Source organism: Lagopus leucura, unplaced genomic scaffold, assembly GCF_019238085.1.
Source record: "Lagopus leucura isolate 7727_CA_CO unplaced genomic scaffold, USGS_WTPT01 Super-Scaffold_100001, whole genome shotgun sequence".
Classification (NCBI taxonomy): domain Eukaryota; kingdom Metazoa; phylum Chordata; class Aves; order Galliformes; family Phasianidae; genus Lagopus; species Lagopus leucura.
Genome location: NW_024962262.1, coordinates 27,722,977 through 27,738,791, shown reverse-complemented (window position 1 = coordinate 27,738,791; position 15,815 = coordinate 27,722,977). Strand labels below are relative to the sequence as shown.

Sequence of the window (15,815 nt, the reverse complement as noted above, 5' to 3'; positions counted from 1 at the left end):
TAAAGTTTCACCTCAAGTGCCTGACTGAAAAGTATCTGGAAAAATAAGACTCCAGTTTTTGTCTCCTACATTACAGTAAGTAAGCATCTGTAAAAAGTATAGAGTAAAATATTAAGAAAAGCATCCCAAGTCCCAACTTTATTAACAACACTGAGGCTTTATCTCTTCTGTACTTGAAGAAGCTAGTCAAGCAGGAGCTTTCTACTCAATGCTACAAAACAGTCCCAAAAATGAAAAGACTAACAAAATATATCAGAAAATCAGAGTGTCCAAAGGAGGGCTACAAAGACAGCGAAGGGTCTAGAGGTCAAGACATATGAGGAGCAGCTGAGATCCCTCGGTTTGCTCAGCCCAGAGCACTGCAGGCTGAAGGGAGGCCTGATGGCGGCTGCAGCTCCTCACAGGAAGCAGAGGGGCAGCACAGAGCTCTGCTTTGTGTGACAGCGACAGGGCCCGAGGGAACGGCGTGGAGCTGCGTCAGGGGAGGGGCAGGATGGGTGTCAGGGAAAGGTTCTACACCAGAGCATGTCAGGCACCGAACAGGCACTCCAAGGCAGTGGTCATAGCACAAAGCTGTCAGAGTTCAAGAAGCATCTGGACAACGCTTTCAGACATAGGGTTTGAATTTTGGGTGGTACTTTGCGGAGACAGGAGTAGGACTCGATGATTTTTACAGGTCCATTCCAACTTGGGATTCTTCTATGATTCCATAAATTATTATACTGGTAAAGAACACACTATTCTTATTAACGGGTCAATCATACCTGATTTCTTGAGCATAGTTCATTGTTTTTGTAATGTGGACTACTCAAGCTCCTCAATTGAAGATATCAGTATTACATGCAGAGGTCTTAACATTCTCCATCCACCAGAGGACTCACAGCTTCAATAAGACAAGCACAGCACAAATGAACATCAGGCCCTTTCTTTAAAGAATGCATTATTTTACGTCTCAATAAAGAGCACCGATTTTTTTCATCCCCAATGTGAGACAGATTTAGAGTACTGACTAAAGGTTTTAAAGCAAGTCCGCATAAAACGTGGCCTGAAAGGACAAGTCTCCAGACTTCTGATACTGACGTGATACAGACATCTAGAAGCAGGTAGATCACGTTTGATACTAGTTGAACTAGTCAAACTAAACAAATGAGCTTAGCATTCTAGGAGGAAGCTGAACTGTTCAGAAGGGAGCAGCAGGTGACCAAACTAGTGCTACCTCTAAACCACAGGAAGTACATAAAAGTAACAGACACTGAGGAAGGAATGCAGGCCGCTGTTTGACAGATGTAGCCGAACAACGCAGGGCTTTGATAACCTACCCATTTTTTTTTTTAAATGTTTTTTCATTGTAGAATTTGGTATAGTTTTTTAACATTAACAGTTTACATCAGTCTTGTTTCTAACTGTTTATACTACTCATTTAGTGCAAGCCTTTTTTTTTTTTTTTTTTCCCCCCCTCAATCTCAGCTCTGGTCTTTAAAAAAGAAAGTCTTTATAGAGTCATAGAACGGCTTAGGTTGGAATGGATCTCAGGGATCATCAAGCTCCAACCCCCCTCTTTTCCCCTCCCCATGCTGCAGGCATGGCCACCAACCTCCCCATTTAATAGTAGACCAGGCTGCCCAGGGCCCCATCCAACCGGGCCTTGAACACCTTCAGGGACAGGGCATCCACAACTGCTCCAGGCAGCCTGTTCCAGCACCTCAACACTCTCATAGTAAAGAGCTTGCCCCCGATATCCAACCTAAATCATCCCACCCTCAACTTAAGATCATTTCCCCACATCCTTCCACTATCTACTCTTTCAAAGAGCTGACTCCTCTCCTGTTTATAGGCTCCCTTTAGGTACCATAAGGATGCAATGAGGTCGCCCCACAGCATTCTCTAGGCTGAACAAGCCCAGTTGCCTCAGTCTCGTTAGGGGAGGTGCTCCAGCTCCTTAATCATCTTAATAGCACTCCTCCAGACCCTCACCAACAGCTCCTTCTCTTTCTTGTATTGGGGGTCCCAGGCCTGGATGCAGTACTCCAAATGGGGCCTCATGAGGGCAGAGTATAGAGAGACAATCACCTCCCTGTCCCTGCTGGTCACTCCTCTTCTGATGAAGCCCAGGATATCATCTTAATGCTTCGGTACATTCAAAATATCTTAGGTACTGTTTCTCTTAAATTCCAAAACAGCAATTAATTCAAAATACCATGATCATATGTACAACAGGCCTCAGGAACACCCAGCACGCTTATACTAACTGTCTTATGCTTTGTCTGAGGCATTCCTCACTTCTCGGTGAAGTGTCAACCATGCTAAGCACTACAAGAGCAATGCTTCAGTGTGAACTTGTGCTACTTTGGGAAAAAAAAATACACATATAGCTGGGTTTTTTTCCCCCTGCAATAAAGAGATAATTGATAATATAAACATCCTCTGATCTGTTCTACATAATCTTTTCAGATTAAGCAAGGAAAAGCAAAAACAACTTCAACAATTCAGGTTACACATACAGCTTTGTCAAGGACATGATCCTGACCTCTCTTACTATCAGTCAACATAAACAGTTACTACCAAAAGGCAAAAGAGTCATCAAAGCTGAGATGGACAAACTATTTTCATGAATGTGTTAACACAAAGAAGTTAGAGACGCAGATCTCTGCTCTATTTTTTTTTTTTTCCTGAAAGGTTGCTTTATACAAGAAGGAACATAACAAGTCTCTGCTAAGCACCTCAAACCGTAACTGAAGAAAAATGGGATTACAAACAAATGAAGTAGTGCACAGGATAGGACCAGATTTTTTTTTCTTTTTTTTTTTTGTGTCTACATTACAGATTAAAAGCTAAATCATTGTGCCTGTTCCAAACCCCGCTGGATGAAGTACAGTCAGAGAAAGGGTTGGAGGGTGACTCGGTATCTAATTGGAGTTGGATTTGATCCATCATGGGTCCAATTCCAACTCAGGATATGCTATGATGGTTTGGTTATGGAGAGATTGGAAAGTTAGACTGTATCAGTTATAGGCTAATCAGTCTAAGATGATGGAAATGCTTAAGTGGAATAAACAGCTAAATGTTAAACTGGAAAATTATTTTCCACTTTCATTACAAATCTGCAAGCCATGAGGCATCCACATCCTGACATGTGCTCTGAGCCCTGGCTGAGGAGGTTTGAAATGACTTCAGCACAAAACAGAAGATATTAGTCATTTTCATTAAGAATACAGCTGGCAAAGGGGACGCCCATTTTACTAAATTATGCTAACTGTTACAGTGCTTGCCCAGGAAGTGGGAGAACTAAGCCTGAGGCAGCTCAAACCCACAGTCTTGGCTGTATAATAGCTCAGCTTGAGTAGGAAGCATTGGCAGTGCCTCTCTAGCCTAACAAGTTGCCGACTTTTTCATTCCTTTTTGCTCATCTCCTCTTCGGTTTACTTTCCTTCTGAGTTCAAAAACTATTTGCTCATGGTGGGTGTGCTGGTAAAGGCCCATTTGCTCATTTCTCCCTTCTACATCAGCTTAATCATCATAAGTCTAGGAGGTTTGGAGACTATGAAACTCAACACTGTGATCAAATCAACAATAAACTGAAGATGAGGTCACAAGAAGTTAGGTATGATGACATGACCAGTTGTATAGAATCACAGAATCGCAAGGTTGGAAACAATCTGTAGGATCATTTAGTGCAACCGTCCTCCCATTACCATTGCTACCACAAGCTTCTAAATCATATCTCATAGCTCTTCATCCAGATGTCTCTCGAACACTGCTAGGGACGGTGACTCCACCACCTCCCCAGGCAGGCCATTCCAGGCCATTCTCACTTTCTGAAAGAAAACATTTTTCCTCATGTCTAACCTAAACCTCCTCTGATACAACTTGTGGCCATTTCCCTGCTTGTTTGTTGCCTGCGAGAAGAGGCCAAATACTTCACCACAACATCCCTTCAGGAAGTTGTAGAGTGCAATGAGGTCTCCTCTGAGCCTCTCTTCTCCAGGAGAAACAATCCCAGCTCCCTCAGCTGCTCCTCATAAGACTTGTGCTCCAGACCCCTCACCAGTTTCGTTGCCCTTCTCTGGACAAACTCCAGGGCCTCAGTGTCTTTTTTGTAGTGAGGGGCCTAAAACTGAACACAGTACTCGAGGTGCAGCCTCACCAGAGCTGAGTACAGGGGGATGATCACCTCCCTCCTCCTGCTGGCCACACTGTTTCTAATGCAGGCCAGGATGCTGTTGGCCCTCTTGGCCACCTGGGCACACTGTCGGCTCATGTTCAGCCGAGCATCAACCAACACCCCCAGGTCCCTTTCCTCTTCACAGTCATCCAGCCACTCTGCCCAAGCCTATAGCGCTGCATGGGGCTGTTGTGGCCAAAATACAGGACCTGACACTTGGCCTTGTTGAACCTCAGCCCAGAGATCCAGCTTATCTAGACCCCTCTACAGGGCCTGCCTAAGGGCAGGCAGATCAACACTACCTCCCAACTTGGTGTCATCTGCAAACTTACTGAGGGTGCACTCAATCCCTTCATCTAGGTCATCAATCAAGACACTAAACAAGATGGGCCCCAGTACCGACCTCTGGGGGACACCACTTGTAATGGGTCACCAGCTGAACTTGTTCCATTAACCACTACCCAGTGGGCATGGCCCTCTAGTCAGTTCCTTACCCAAAGGAGTGTATATTTGTCCAGACCATGGGCAGCCAGTTTCCCCAGGAGAATAGTGTGAGAGACCGTATCAAAGGCTTTGCTGAAATCTAGATAGACTACACCAACAGCCTTCCCCTCATCTACCAGGCTGGTCACCCAGTCGTAGAAGGAGATGAGGTTGGTCAAGCACAACTTGCCTGCATGATCCCATGCTGGCTGGGCCCAATTCACTGGACACCATGCACCTACCATTTGATCTCTCCCAAGATGATTTGTTCCATAACTCTCCCTCATACTGAGGTCAGGCTGACAGGCCTGTAGTTCCCCAGATCCTCCTTACAGTCCTTGAAGATGGGAGTCACATCAGCAAGCCTCCAATCCTCTGAGACCCCTCCAGATAACTAGTAGTGCTGATAGATGGCCGAGAGCAATGTTGTCATATGTTCCTTTTCCTGTCAACACTGTCATTAGGAAGAATGTTTCAAAAATAGCATAGAATTAGGCATTCTTCCTAAGTACCTCATCTCCCATCTGAAAGAGGGCTGCTAACATAATTTGGGTTGGGGCAATCCCAGGTATTTATACAAACTGGGGGGGAGATCTCCTTGAGAGCAGCCCTGCAGGGAAGGACTTGGGGATCCTGGTGGGCAAGAAGCTGGACTTGAGCCAGCAGTGTGCACTTGCAGCCCACAAGGCCAACTGTGTTCCGGACTACATTAAAAAAGGGGTGGCCAGCAGGGAGATGATTGTCTCCCTCTACTCAGCTCTTGTGAGGCCCCATCTGGAGTACTGCATCCAGGCCTGGGGCCCCCAGTACAGGAAGGACATGGAGCTCTTGGAGCGGGTCCAGAGGAGGGCCACTAAGATGATCAGAGGGCTGGAGCACCTCTCCTATGTGGGAAGGTTGAGGAAACTGGGCTTGTTTAGCTTGGAGAAGAGAAGGCTCCAGCCTTCTCACTGAGACCTCACTGCAGCCTTCCAGTACTTGAAGGGAGTGTATAAACAAGAAGGGGAACAGCTGTTTACAAGGGTAGACAGTGACAGAACAAGTGCAAATGGTTTTAAACTGAGACAGGAGAGGCTTAGGTTAGATATTAGGAGGAAGTTTTTCCACAGGTGGTGGATGATGCACTGAAACAGGTTGCCCAAGGAGGTTGTGGATGTCCCATCCCTGGAGGCATTCAAGGCCAGGCTGGATGTGGCTCTGGGCAGCCTGGTCTAGAGGGCGGCAACCCTGCACATAGCAGGGGGGTTGGAACTAGGTGGTCATTGTCATCCTTTTCAACCCAGGCCATTCTGTAATATGATTCTGTATTACCACAGCACTTTTTAAGTACAAGTTTTCTGAAGCTCTCCTTATGTAGTTTCTACCTCATTTTTCAAAGGAGCTGACAGAGGACTTAAAGTTCCTCGTTTTTAATGTAGCATGATCAGAGAAGACATGATTGGTTGCTTTACAGCTATCTTCTGCTGAGAACCCTGTTACTTGAAAGCATGTTGTTTCTGTTACCGAACTTCTGCCTTTTAAAGGAATTACAGGACTTACAAGATGTGACATTTACACAACACGGCCTTTACTCTTTACTTTAGCTTTACTCTTACATTTCACAGTTCTGTGTCACTGCTCAGAGCAGGTACATCTTTCTTTCACGAAACCTAAGAAAAACCCCAGATTCACAAAATAGGCTCATCCAAACCAACAGCTTGCTACCACCAGAAAGGACAACGCTGTTCCCATCTCTTCCTCTTATTTCCCTTGTGCAGACACAACCTTAAATTCAGGCCTAAAAGGTCCTTTGGAAACAAGTGTGAGTAAACCCAGGTACATTTTTATCATTTTTTACTACTCAGCTTTTTTTCAGTTCACTAACACTGGTGTCCTACATAACTCATCTGTTTTCAACACAAGGCTGATGAAAACCACCTTACTTCCCTTTGCCTCCCCGCCAAAGAGATGGGGACAGCCCACATGCCACAGTCTGCACCCACAAAGCAGCAGCAAGCTTCTGTGTCTGCAACTGCTCCTGCTGGGTCACTGAAACAGCATCTCTCCCTGTGAAACAGGCACAGAGCTGGGTGTTACATCTGCCACCCTCCAAAAAACACCATCAGGGCAACAAACCAAGTTAGATTACCCTGCTTAAAATTTGTAACTGATGTACAAGATTGTACCTCAGTATTGTATCTCAGCTCCTTAACGAGAGAGGAGCTAGCTTAGGGAGGACCTGAACATTACTTCCTTGTTTCTTATGAAACACAAACATGTTCAAAAACTTAATTGGAAAAATAAAGCTGAATTTCCTTACTTTTTAAATTTTCACTGCATCATTGCTGCATTGGAAAACACACAAATATCTGCAATTTTTCATCTTCTTTTGTAGCAAGATTATTCACAAAAATAGCGTAAGTGTTCATAAAAGCATTAAGACAACCTCAAGAAAGAAACACTATGCTCCACTTATTACACAATTTTGTCACAAGTAAAAGTGTGATAGAAAAAAAAAACAAAATTTAAGTTATTTTTTTACAGTTTAATAATAAACAAGATGCAAGGACAGTCTATTTTTATTTAAAAAAAAAATCTACCTCATTTATAGGATATGTTTTAGCCCTCCTTCAAGTACAAAATGCACTGAAAGGACTTTATCATCAATGGATAAGAAGTCTGTATACTAGAAGTGCCAGCTTAACCATTGTAGACAAGCAACAGTAAAACTTACCACTTAATACATCTTTACTCAGTATTCTTCAGTACCATAACCTGAGTCTCCTAAATGTAGCATCTTATCTTCCAGTTACAACTTCACCATCGGATATGAGCAAAGCAACAGGATTTCCCTCACGTAAGCTAGCTCAGTCTGTTCTAATACTGTTCTAATACAACTAGGTAAGAGTTTTCCAAAGAGAATAAATGCTACATAAAATATACTACCTTTAGGATAGAGTTCTTAAATCAAAGACATAGAATAATGAATATTTGGTTTTATTTATTTGCCAACCACAGCTAACCTTAGTCTTATGACAAGAAAGGAAAGTTTTCTTTGTGCACATTTCCTGTATAGGTTGATTTTCACGCCTGAGACTGAAAGACTTGACTTTAACTAAGGATAAACCAGGTAACACTGTAAGAGAAAAGAATCAGTAACAATGGATTTAAGATTTACAGGGTTTACACACCAAGTTTTTGGTAGTGCAGAAGTGCAGGAGGATTTTCTCTGAGAGTGGGAGCTGGGCCCCCCCCCCCCCAACCCCAATTCCAGACTTAGGCAGCTCCAGCTGGATGCAAAAGGCGAGTGTCATTGGCCAAAGCTGAGACACAAGCAACATTAACACTGACTGTGCCTCCAAGACAGCAGATTTATGAAAGGATAAAAAACGCTGCACAGCAAATGTGAAAAAGGAGAAAACGTAGGGAAACCATCACACAGACAGCCAGGTCAGTGCAGAGAGCAGATAAAAGATGCTCCAAGCATTCCCCACAGCCCAGGAGAGGCCCATAGTAGAGCAGGCTGTCTCCCTGAAACTCACAGGCACCACCACACGGAGCAGATCTCCACATGCAGCCATGGAGGAGCCCACAGGGCAGCAGTGGATGAGACCTGAAGGAGGCACAGCCCATGCTGAGCCCAGTCAGGAGCTGGTTCAGAGAGAAGCCACAATGGGGAAGGCAGGCTGTGGAAGCTGCTGCCCATGGGGACCCATGCCGGAGCAGTTCCTGAAGGATAGATCCCATAGTATGGAGCCATGTTGGAGCTGCAACCCAAGGGAAGCCTGTTCCCTTGAAACAGGATCAGTTTGGGAAGGACGGCATCTTGTGTGAGGGATCCCATACAGGAGCACGAGCAAAGCACGTTGAGGAAGGAGCAGCAGAGAAATTCCTAGAAACTGTCTGCAAGCCTCATTCACTGTCCTGCTGTGCCACTCAGGGTTGAGAGAGGAGGTAGAAGAACCAAAACTGAAGTTGAGCCTGAGAAGAATGGATGGGGAAAGCATGTGCTTTTAGTTTGATTTCTCACTACTACTCCTTCTACTCTTATTCATTAACAGTAAATTTGTCTTCCCCAGGTCAGGTCTGTTTTGCCTGTGATGGTAATTGCTGAGCCATCTCCCTCTCCTAATATTGGCCCATGAGGTTTCTCATCTTATTTTCTTGCTGAGAAAGGGGAGTGAAGGAGCAGCACAGCTAGCAACTGGCTGCCAGCCAAGGTTAACCCACCACACAAGAGATGCAGAACGTTAAACATCAGCTAAGATAATTGCAAAGCTATTCACATCATGTACCACTATACAGGCAAATTAATCAGAATAAATTGTTTATGGTATCAACTTTGATCTCTTCATCCTGTTTCTAAAAAGCACATAGAACTTCACAGTCATAAGACTGGCATCTCTGAGAAAACAAAAACAAACAAACAAACAAAAAAAAACAACACAACCCAGTGTCTTTAATCCTTACAGTGCTGTACAATAGCAGGCTGTGGTTTTGGAAACCTTGCCCCCCCCTTTTTCCCCAACAATAAGTCAAAGATTCATGGCCCAGAACAGCCCAGATCATCCCAGAACAACCCAAAGCTTTAATCAAAAAGGACTTGGGGGAAGTTTATTACATTTCTTAAACATTTCAACATACAAATTCTTTACCTTATAATGGGATTTATGCACCTAAATCACTGACATGCATTTGAAGTCCTCCCTCATGACTCATTTACCTGAAAAATCCTTTCACAGGAAAAGGCCATCCCAAGCTTTAGTACTTAGTTGCTCACTCATTTTTACACACTGCAGGGGGAAAAAAAAAAAAGCATTTCTTTTGCTTTGCTTGAGTATGGATTCACAAAGCAGCATTCGCATCACTTTTTCTGCAAACAAGCTGCAGTAGGAGCAGACATCTCAAACAGTAAGATAGCAATGCACAAATTAAGGTCAGATGACGAAGAACAAGTAGGTAAAAAGAATCACAACGATCACTCAGTGAATAAATTTCATTATAATCTCCTAATGCTGATGTCTCAGTCCTTCTGTTCAACAAGGAGCAGAAAACAGAAATTAAAAAAAAGAAAACAAGAAAGGGAAACAGCTGAAAACGTCAAAAAATAATGTAAAATTTAAGACATGTACTGAAGGGATTGTTGTATGTAAGTAAGAGAAAGAAAAAAAAGTATAGTAAAGTAAGAAAACCAAGATTGGCTAACTCATTTCTGATGTCATATATTCCTGCAGGGAGACATGACAAATTCTTACCCATCAATTAGTTGTCTTTCTGACCTATGAAGAAGGGACAAAAAGGAGGGGGCAGAACGCAATACAAGTCACACACGCCTGCGGCAGAGAGTTACATAATGCTGATTTACTGACTGCTCTGCGTTTACAACACTTTGCTACAATTCCAAATAGCAGCTTTCTCTGTATCGTTGGAAGGTTCTTAAACTGTTGTGGGTTTTTTGTGTTTTTTTGTTTGTTTGTTTGTTTTTCAATGTAACACAGAAGGAAAAGAAAGAACAAGAATTTAGCACTGGTATTTTCATGTAAATCAATGAAGATAAACCAAAGGCTGACTTTATATGAAACAAAGTCTTAAGAGTGGCTTGTGGTCTAAAGCTTAAAATTAAAGCACCCACCTTTAAGCCTTTCAGTTTAATGTATTTAGAGAAAGCACCAGCAGAAAGAGGCAGCAGTAATACAGCTCCCTTAACTTCACTAAAAGTCCTACTGTCACTGACATAGAGATGTAAACCAGTAATTCTGCTATGATTTAGAAGAGAACTCGCACTAAATAGAGCAAAGAAAGATTAGTTAGAAGCAAAGGCAGATTGGCAAAAATGGGGGTGGGAGGATGAAGTGCATGGAGTGCTTATTTTTCATGAAGCAAAACAAAAAAAGATATACAATGAATACATCAGAACTGATCAGTTTTCAAAAACTTAACACTAGAGAACAGTACGCCTACAAAAATACTGCAGTGTTAGCACATTAAGTAGTATCCACCTTAGTATTTTGTCCTTAAAGATGACTAAATAGCCATAAAATCTACAGTAATCTATTGCCTACTACCTGTCACAGATGTTACATAAGGAAATACCTCCTAACAAAATCACAAGCTGGAATAAACAGGTGATTAAGTACATTTGCAGCTGTCAGGTCCTACCATTCTCTGATTCAATACAGTAAATAAATAGCATTACCAAAATCTCAATGTCTGGCAGTCAGATATTCTGAAGAGAAGATAAAACAGCATGGTCTTACAGGATAGCAATGAGGAAGGCATTTTAAACCTTTTTTAAAACTACATTTTAAAATTACAGTTTAAAACTACAGTTTCATTATGACTCACAATAAATTCAAAGGAACTAAAGAGTGTTGTCACTATGAAGGCTTCAGAGAACACTTCCATAACAAAATAGTGACTTAAACCAACCACAAAGCTTACTGCACATGGAAAACCAAATGGGCCAACTAACATTAGGATCAGCCCTTTTGGAAGGCCACACCAGGAAGCTTTTATCCAACGCTGGGCACCAGCACCATGGCTGGAAGTTCCAGTCAAATAGAACAAAAATATTAAGAGGCAAGTTATCTCTGTTTCATTCTCCAATGCTTTTTTCTACTCCTTTGAGTAAGAGAACTACAGTTTCTAAGGGGTTTTAAAACAGACCCAGGTTACTTCAGGCCTCAGGGAGGACATAGCATTTGAAGGCTTTTAAGAAATGGCTCTGCCAGCATTTTCTTTCTCCTTTTCAAAGAGCAAGAAATGACTCCAGGACTTCTGCTGACTCTAAATTACAGTCATGTGGCATGGGAAAAAGTATGCATGGACTCAGAAAGCACTTCAGGACCCACTGCTGCTCTGAAGGCATGCATTGCCCCTCTGAGGTCACAGGCTGCTATGTTTGCCAGCTGTTTGACAACCACTACGTATCATCACACAAGGACAGAAGCCCCACACAGTCCCTAGGGCTCCCAATGGAAACACTCTGAACCCACACAAGGGATTTCCTTTTATGACTCTCAGCATTATAGCCTAGAAACAATGTGATAAATAAATACTGACTTACGTTACATAAAAAGTAACACGAGTTTACGGCCTGGACCCAAAGGCAACATTGATGTCCAGGGAAATGGGTAAATCAGACCCAGACACGCAGAGAGACGCAAAACACAGTAGATGTAATTACTTCTGTTTCCTCCGTTCAAGGTGCCAAAAACAGCATCGTAGCCAGGATTTAGGCAAAAGCCTGTTATCAAAAATCCAAACCACAGCCAGTAACGCAAGCTTCAGGGTTCTGTAGCATACCCTCAGCAAAGCCACGAAGTACAGGAACCAAAGGATCAAACACAGACTTCTAAGCAAACTGGCTGCACCCACACCATTTCAAAAGCCTTTACTCCCAAATCGAGCGCGCTTTAGGAGGAACGAAGGAGCATTTACCCGGGGCTGCAGGCTAACCACGGTAAGCCCCGGCTCCCGTGTGCCTGCACACACGGACCGCCGGAGCCCCGCGCACCCCGCGGCCCATCCCCACGAACCGCTCGCGAAGGGGAGGGCTGTAACGCGCCGCCCGGCTCCCCGCGCCCCGCCGGATCCCCGCGACAGCCCCCGGCCTTCCCGCAGGAACTGCGCCGTGCAGAGGACAGACGGCACCCGCAGCCCCTCCGGGCGACCCGAGGACGAGGCCCCGCCGGAAGGAGGGGAGGGGGCGGGCGACGTCGGCTTTCCGCCCAGGCGGGCCGTGCTGGCCGCCCCCGAGGGCCTCAGCCACGCACCGCCGACAAAACGGGGGAAGAAAAAACCCAACGGTTGGAGAGCACCACGCGAGCCCCGGCGCTTACCACTTGGTAGCGGCTGGCGGGCTGATGGTGCTCCATCCCTGCCGCCGAAGCTCCACCGCTCGCCCTTCCCCCACCCGCTCCACCAGAGCCGCCTCCGCCTCGGCCCTTCCCCCCGCGGCGGAGCCTCCTCCGCTCCACCTCCACCCCCGCCCCGGTGGGGCCCAGCAGCCCCGCCCCATCCCGCCCGCTTCCGTGACGCGCTGTCCCCACCCCCCAGAGCCCGGCGGGCGCGCATGCGAGGTAAATCGATGCCGACCTGCTACGCATCAGTGGCGTCTGTGTGCTCTGAGGGCACAACTTCTATCTGCAGCGATGGAGATATTTTTGCAATCGTGGGGCACAACCCACTTGGGGTGGGGTCTCAAGACAAAGCTGCACACCACTGCAGAGGCTGCAAGGAGCTTTAAGTCATAGAATCGTTAAGGCTGGAAAAGACCAGTAAGATTATCTAGTCCAACCATCAGCCCACCACCACCATGCTCACTAACTATGTCCCTCAGTGCCACATCTACACGTTTATTGTACACCTACAGGCATGGTGAGTCCACCACCTCCCTGAGCAACCCATTCCAGCGCCTGACCACTCTTTCAGAGAAATTTTTGCTATATCCAACCTAAACCTGCTCAGATGCAACTTGAGGCCATTCCTCCTAGTCCTATCACTGGTTATGAGGGAGGAGAGGCCAACCCTCACATTGCCACGGCCTCCTTTCAGGGATTTGTAGGGAGAGGTGGTCCTCTGAGCCACCTCTTCTCCATAATGAACAATCCCAGCTCCCTCAGCCATTCTCCATAAGACCTGTGATCCAGACCCCTCACCAGCTTTGTTGCCAGAAAAGCTGGACACACTCCAGGGCTTTTTGTAGCGAGAGACCCAAAACTGAACACAGCACTCAAAGTGCAGACTTGCCAGTGCTGAGTAGAATTGGACAATCACCTCCCTGCTCGTGCTGGCGAAACTATTTTTGACACAGGCCAGGATGCCATTGGCCACCTTGGCCACCTAAGCACACTGATGGCTTGTTTTCTACCCATCAACCAACACTCCCAAGTCCTTTTCTTCTATGCAGCTTTCCAGCCACTCTACCCCAAGTCTGTAGCATTCCATGGGGCTGCTGTGACCAAATCACAGGACCGGCACTTGGTCTTGTTGAGCTTCAGCCCATTCATCCAACCTGTCCAGATTCCTCTGTAGGACCTTCCTACCTTCATGCAGATTGACACTTCCTGCCAACTTAGTGTCATCTGCAGACTTACTGATGGTGCCCTGAGTTCCCTTTACCAAACCATCAGTAAATATATTAAACAGGGTTGGCCTCAATGCCAACCCCTAGGGAACATCATATGTGACCAGTCATCGGATAGCTTTACCTCCTTTCACCACCACTCTCTGGGCCTGGCCCTCTACCCAGATTTTTACCCAGGAGAGAGTACACCTGAACCTTGCATGTGTGTGTGCAGGAGATCAGAGAAGTGGAGAGAGCTCCTGGGCTGGTGTTTGGGCAGGGTGGGAGAAAAGCTGGGCATGATGATGAAGCAGAGGGGCAGGACACACAGTGGACCCAGCATAAAGCCTCACCTGTAGGCAGCTTCTGGCACACATGGCAGTCAGTAAGCTACCTCAGCTGGCCTGGTTTGGGAACGTGGGACCTGCAGTGCTCTGTTGCATTTCTTACTGCTTTTCACAGGAGAACTTTGTTGGGCATGAAAACCCTAGCAGTCTGGAAACAAAATTGGCGGAGAATATAGGTTAGAAATGGATTAGTGTTATTATTGTCCTTGCAGGATTTCCTCCTTTTTCCTCTGCCTATACACATAATGAAAGTTACTATGTTTAATTATTCTCTCCTATAAAGGAACAGTCATTCGTAAAGTAGCAAAGGCCATGTTGATTTTAAAAATAGTGTGCACAGAGTGTGTACAGAGCACTGTTCAGTGCTTCCATTATGTAATGTAAGGAAAATCTCATAATTGTATTACCAGACTTCATGGCAAATGGAATTTAGATTGTTCATGTAATAAATTTAACTTCCAGCATCTTCTGTACTTTTAGGAACAAATTTCCTAAAAGTAAACTTTGAAGTGCCCATGTAACATCTTTGGCAGATCTATGTATTTTCAAAATAGTGGTAGCTCTGTATTTTTTGTTTAACTGACTGGTTCCAGAGGTTTTGACTATTAATCTGTATTGCAAAGTAATCAGCAAGCACTGAAACAACTTTGAGTATATAATGAAGGTGAGACTTCTACTTCAGAACAACTTGGACTCTGATGAACAAGTCACGTTGACTAAAATACTTGACTATCAGTTTTAATATTTAAGTTTTCAGCTTGACCTTAAATTTTGAGGGCGTACAGTGGCAGCAATTGCTATCACAGTTTTCTGCATCATGTAGTAAATTTTTTACTGTGAAAGAGCTGTGATTATGGAACATGCTCATCGTATGAAGAAAATATGATAATAAAGAAAACAGTGGTGTAAAAATGAAATTTGAAAAACAAACAGATAAACAAAAACATTCATTTAGTTTTGTTTGGAGAAAGAAGAAACCTATTTGCTTTTAGTCACTAAGTTTGCAACAGTTTAAACTTTGCCCTACCATGCAACTGAGCCAACAAAGGAGTTCTTGGTAAAAACAATTGTTGCAAGCTCAGATCTGTGAAAAGTTGACTTAAGAACATGATCCAAATTCAGATAAACCTCCATAAAATTTCTGACCTCTATGTTGATTTAGATAGCCATTTTAAGCAGGAAGATGGCTTAAAGAAACCACTGGGATTTAATTTTTTAGAAAGAAACAGCAGGAGGTGTCCTCCATCTGTTCTTCTTTTCTAGGTAACACAGGCAATGCCAGAGCCATTCTTAACAGGACCACTAGGCTATATTTAAGATTTCCTAGCTGAACACAGACTCCCAATTACACTGTCATCCTGCTTATTCAGTGTGTATATACATGCATAAAATCTTGCAGTGCTGGCTCTTGTATATGTCCAAATACCATGCAGATACAACTGAACAAGCTTTAACTGTAATTCCTGCAGCACACAGCTCAGAGTGGGAAACATCTCAAATATTTGCCTTGGTTTAGGATGAATTTGGTAGTCTGCACCAATCTCTCTGTTGCCACAGCTATTTCCTGTTAGTCACAGAGATGGTTTAAAACTAGTTCAGGTATATCCTGACAAGCTTGTCACAGCTGTGCAAATTATACTTTGTCAAAATTTGTAGCATGGTCAGAGCTCTACGTGACTCTGAGACTGCTCACAGTAATTCCCTTTGCTGGCCATGAACATGGTTAAAAACAAAAGAAACAGTAGAAGTGAGGAAAAGTTATCTGCCAAACAGATGT

At 44.4% G+C, this 15,815-nt stretch overlaps 1 protein-coding gene across 2 annotated transcripts in view; it reads right to left on the bottom strand.

The window, feature by feature from the left end:
* NDFIP2 (Nedd4 family interacting protein 2) overlaps window positions 1-12,562 on the bottom strand; it is a 51,610-nt gene extending 39,048 nt beyond the window's left edge. The window contains exon 1 of one of the 2 annotated variants that reach the window (XM_042867236.1): window positions 12,466-12,562. In XM_042867236.1, coding sequence (XP_042723170.1) covers window positions 12,466-12,501 — 36 coding nt within the window. In that variant the 5' untranslated portion in view covers window positions 12,502-12,562. Of the gene's footprint in view, window positions 1-9,347; window positions 9,417-12,465 lie in introns of those variants that run through there. The other variant, XM_042867237.1, reaches the window with a different exon arrangement.
* Between the last annotated feature and the right edge of the window lie 3,253 nt (window positions 12,563-15,815).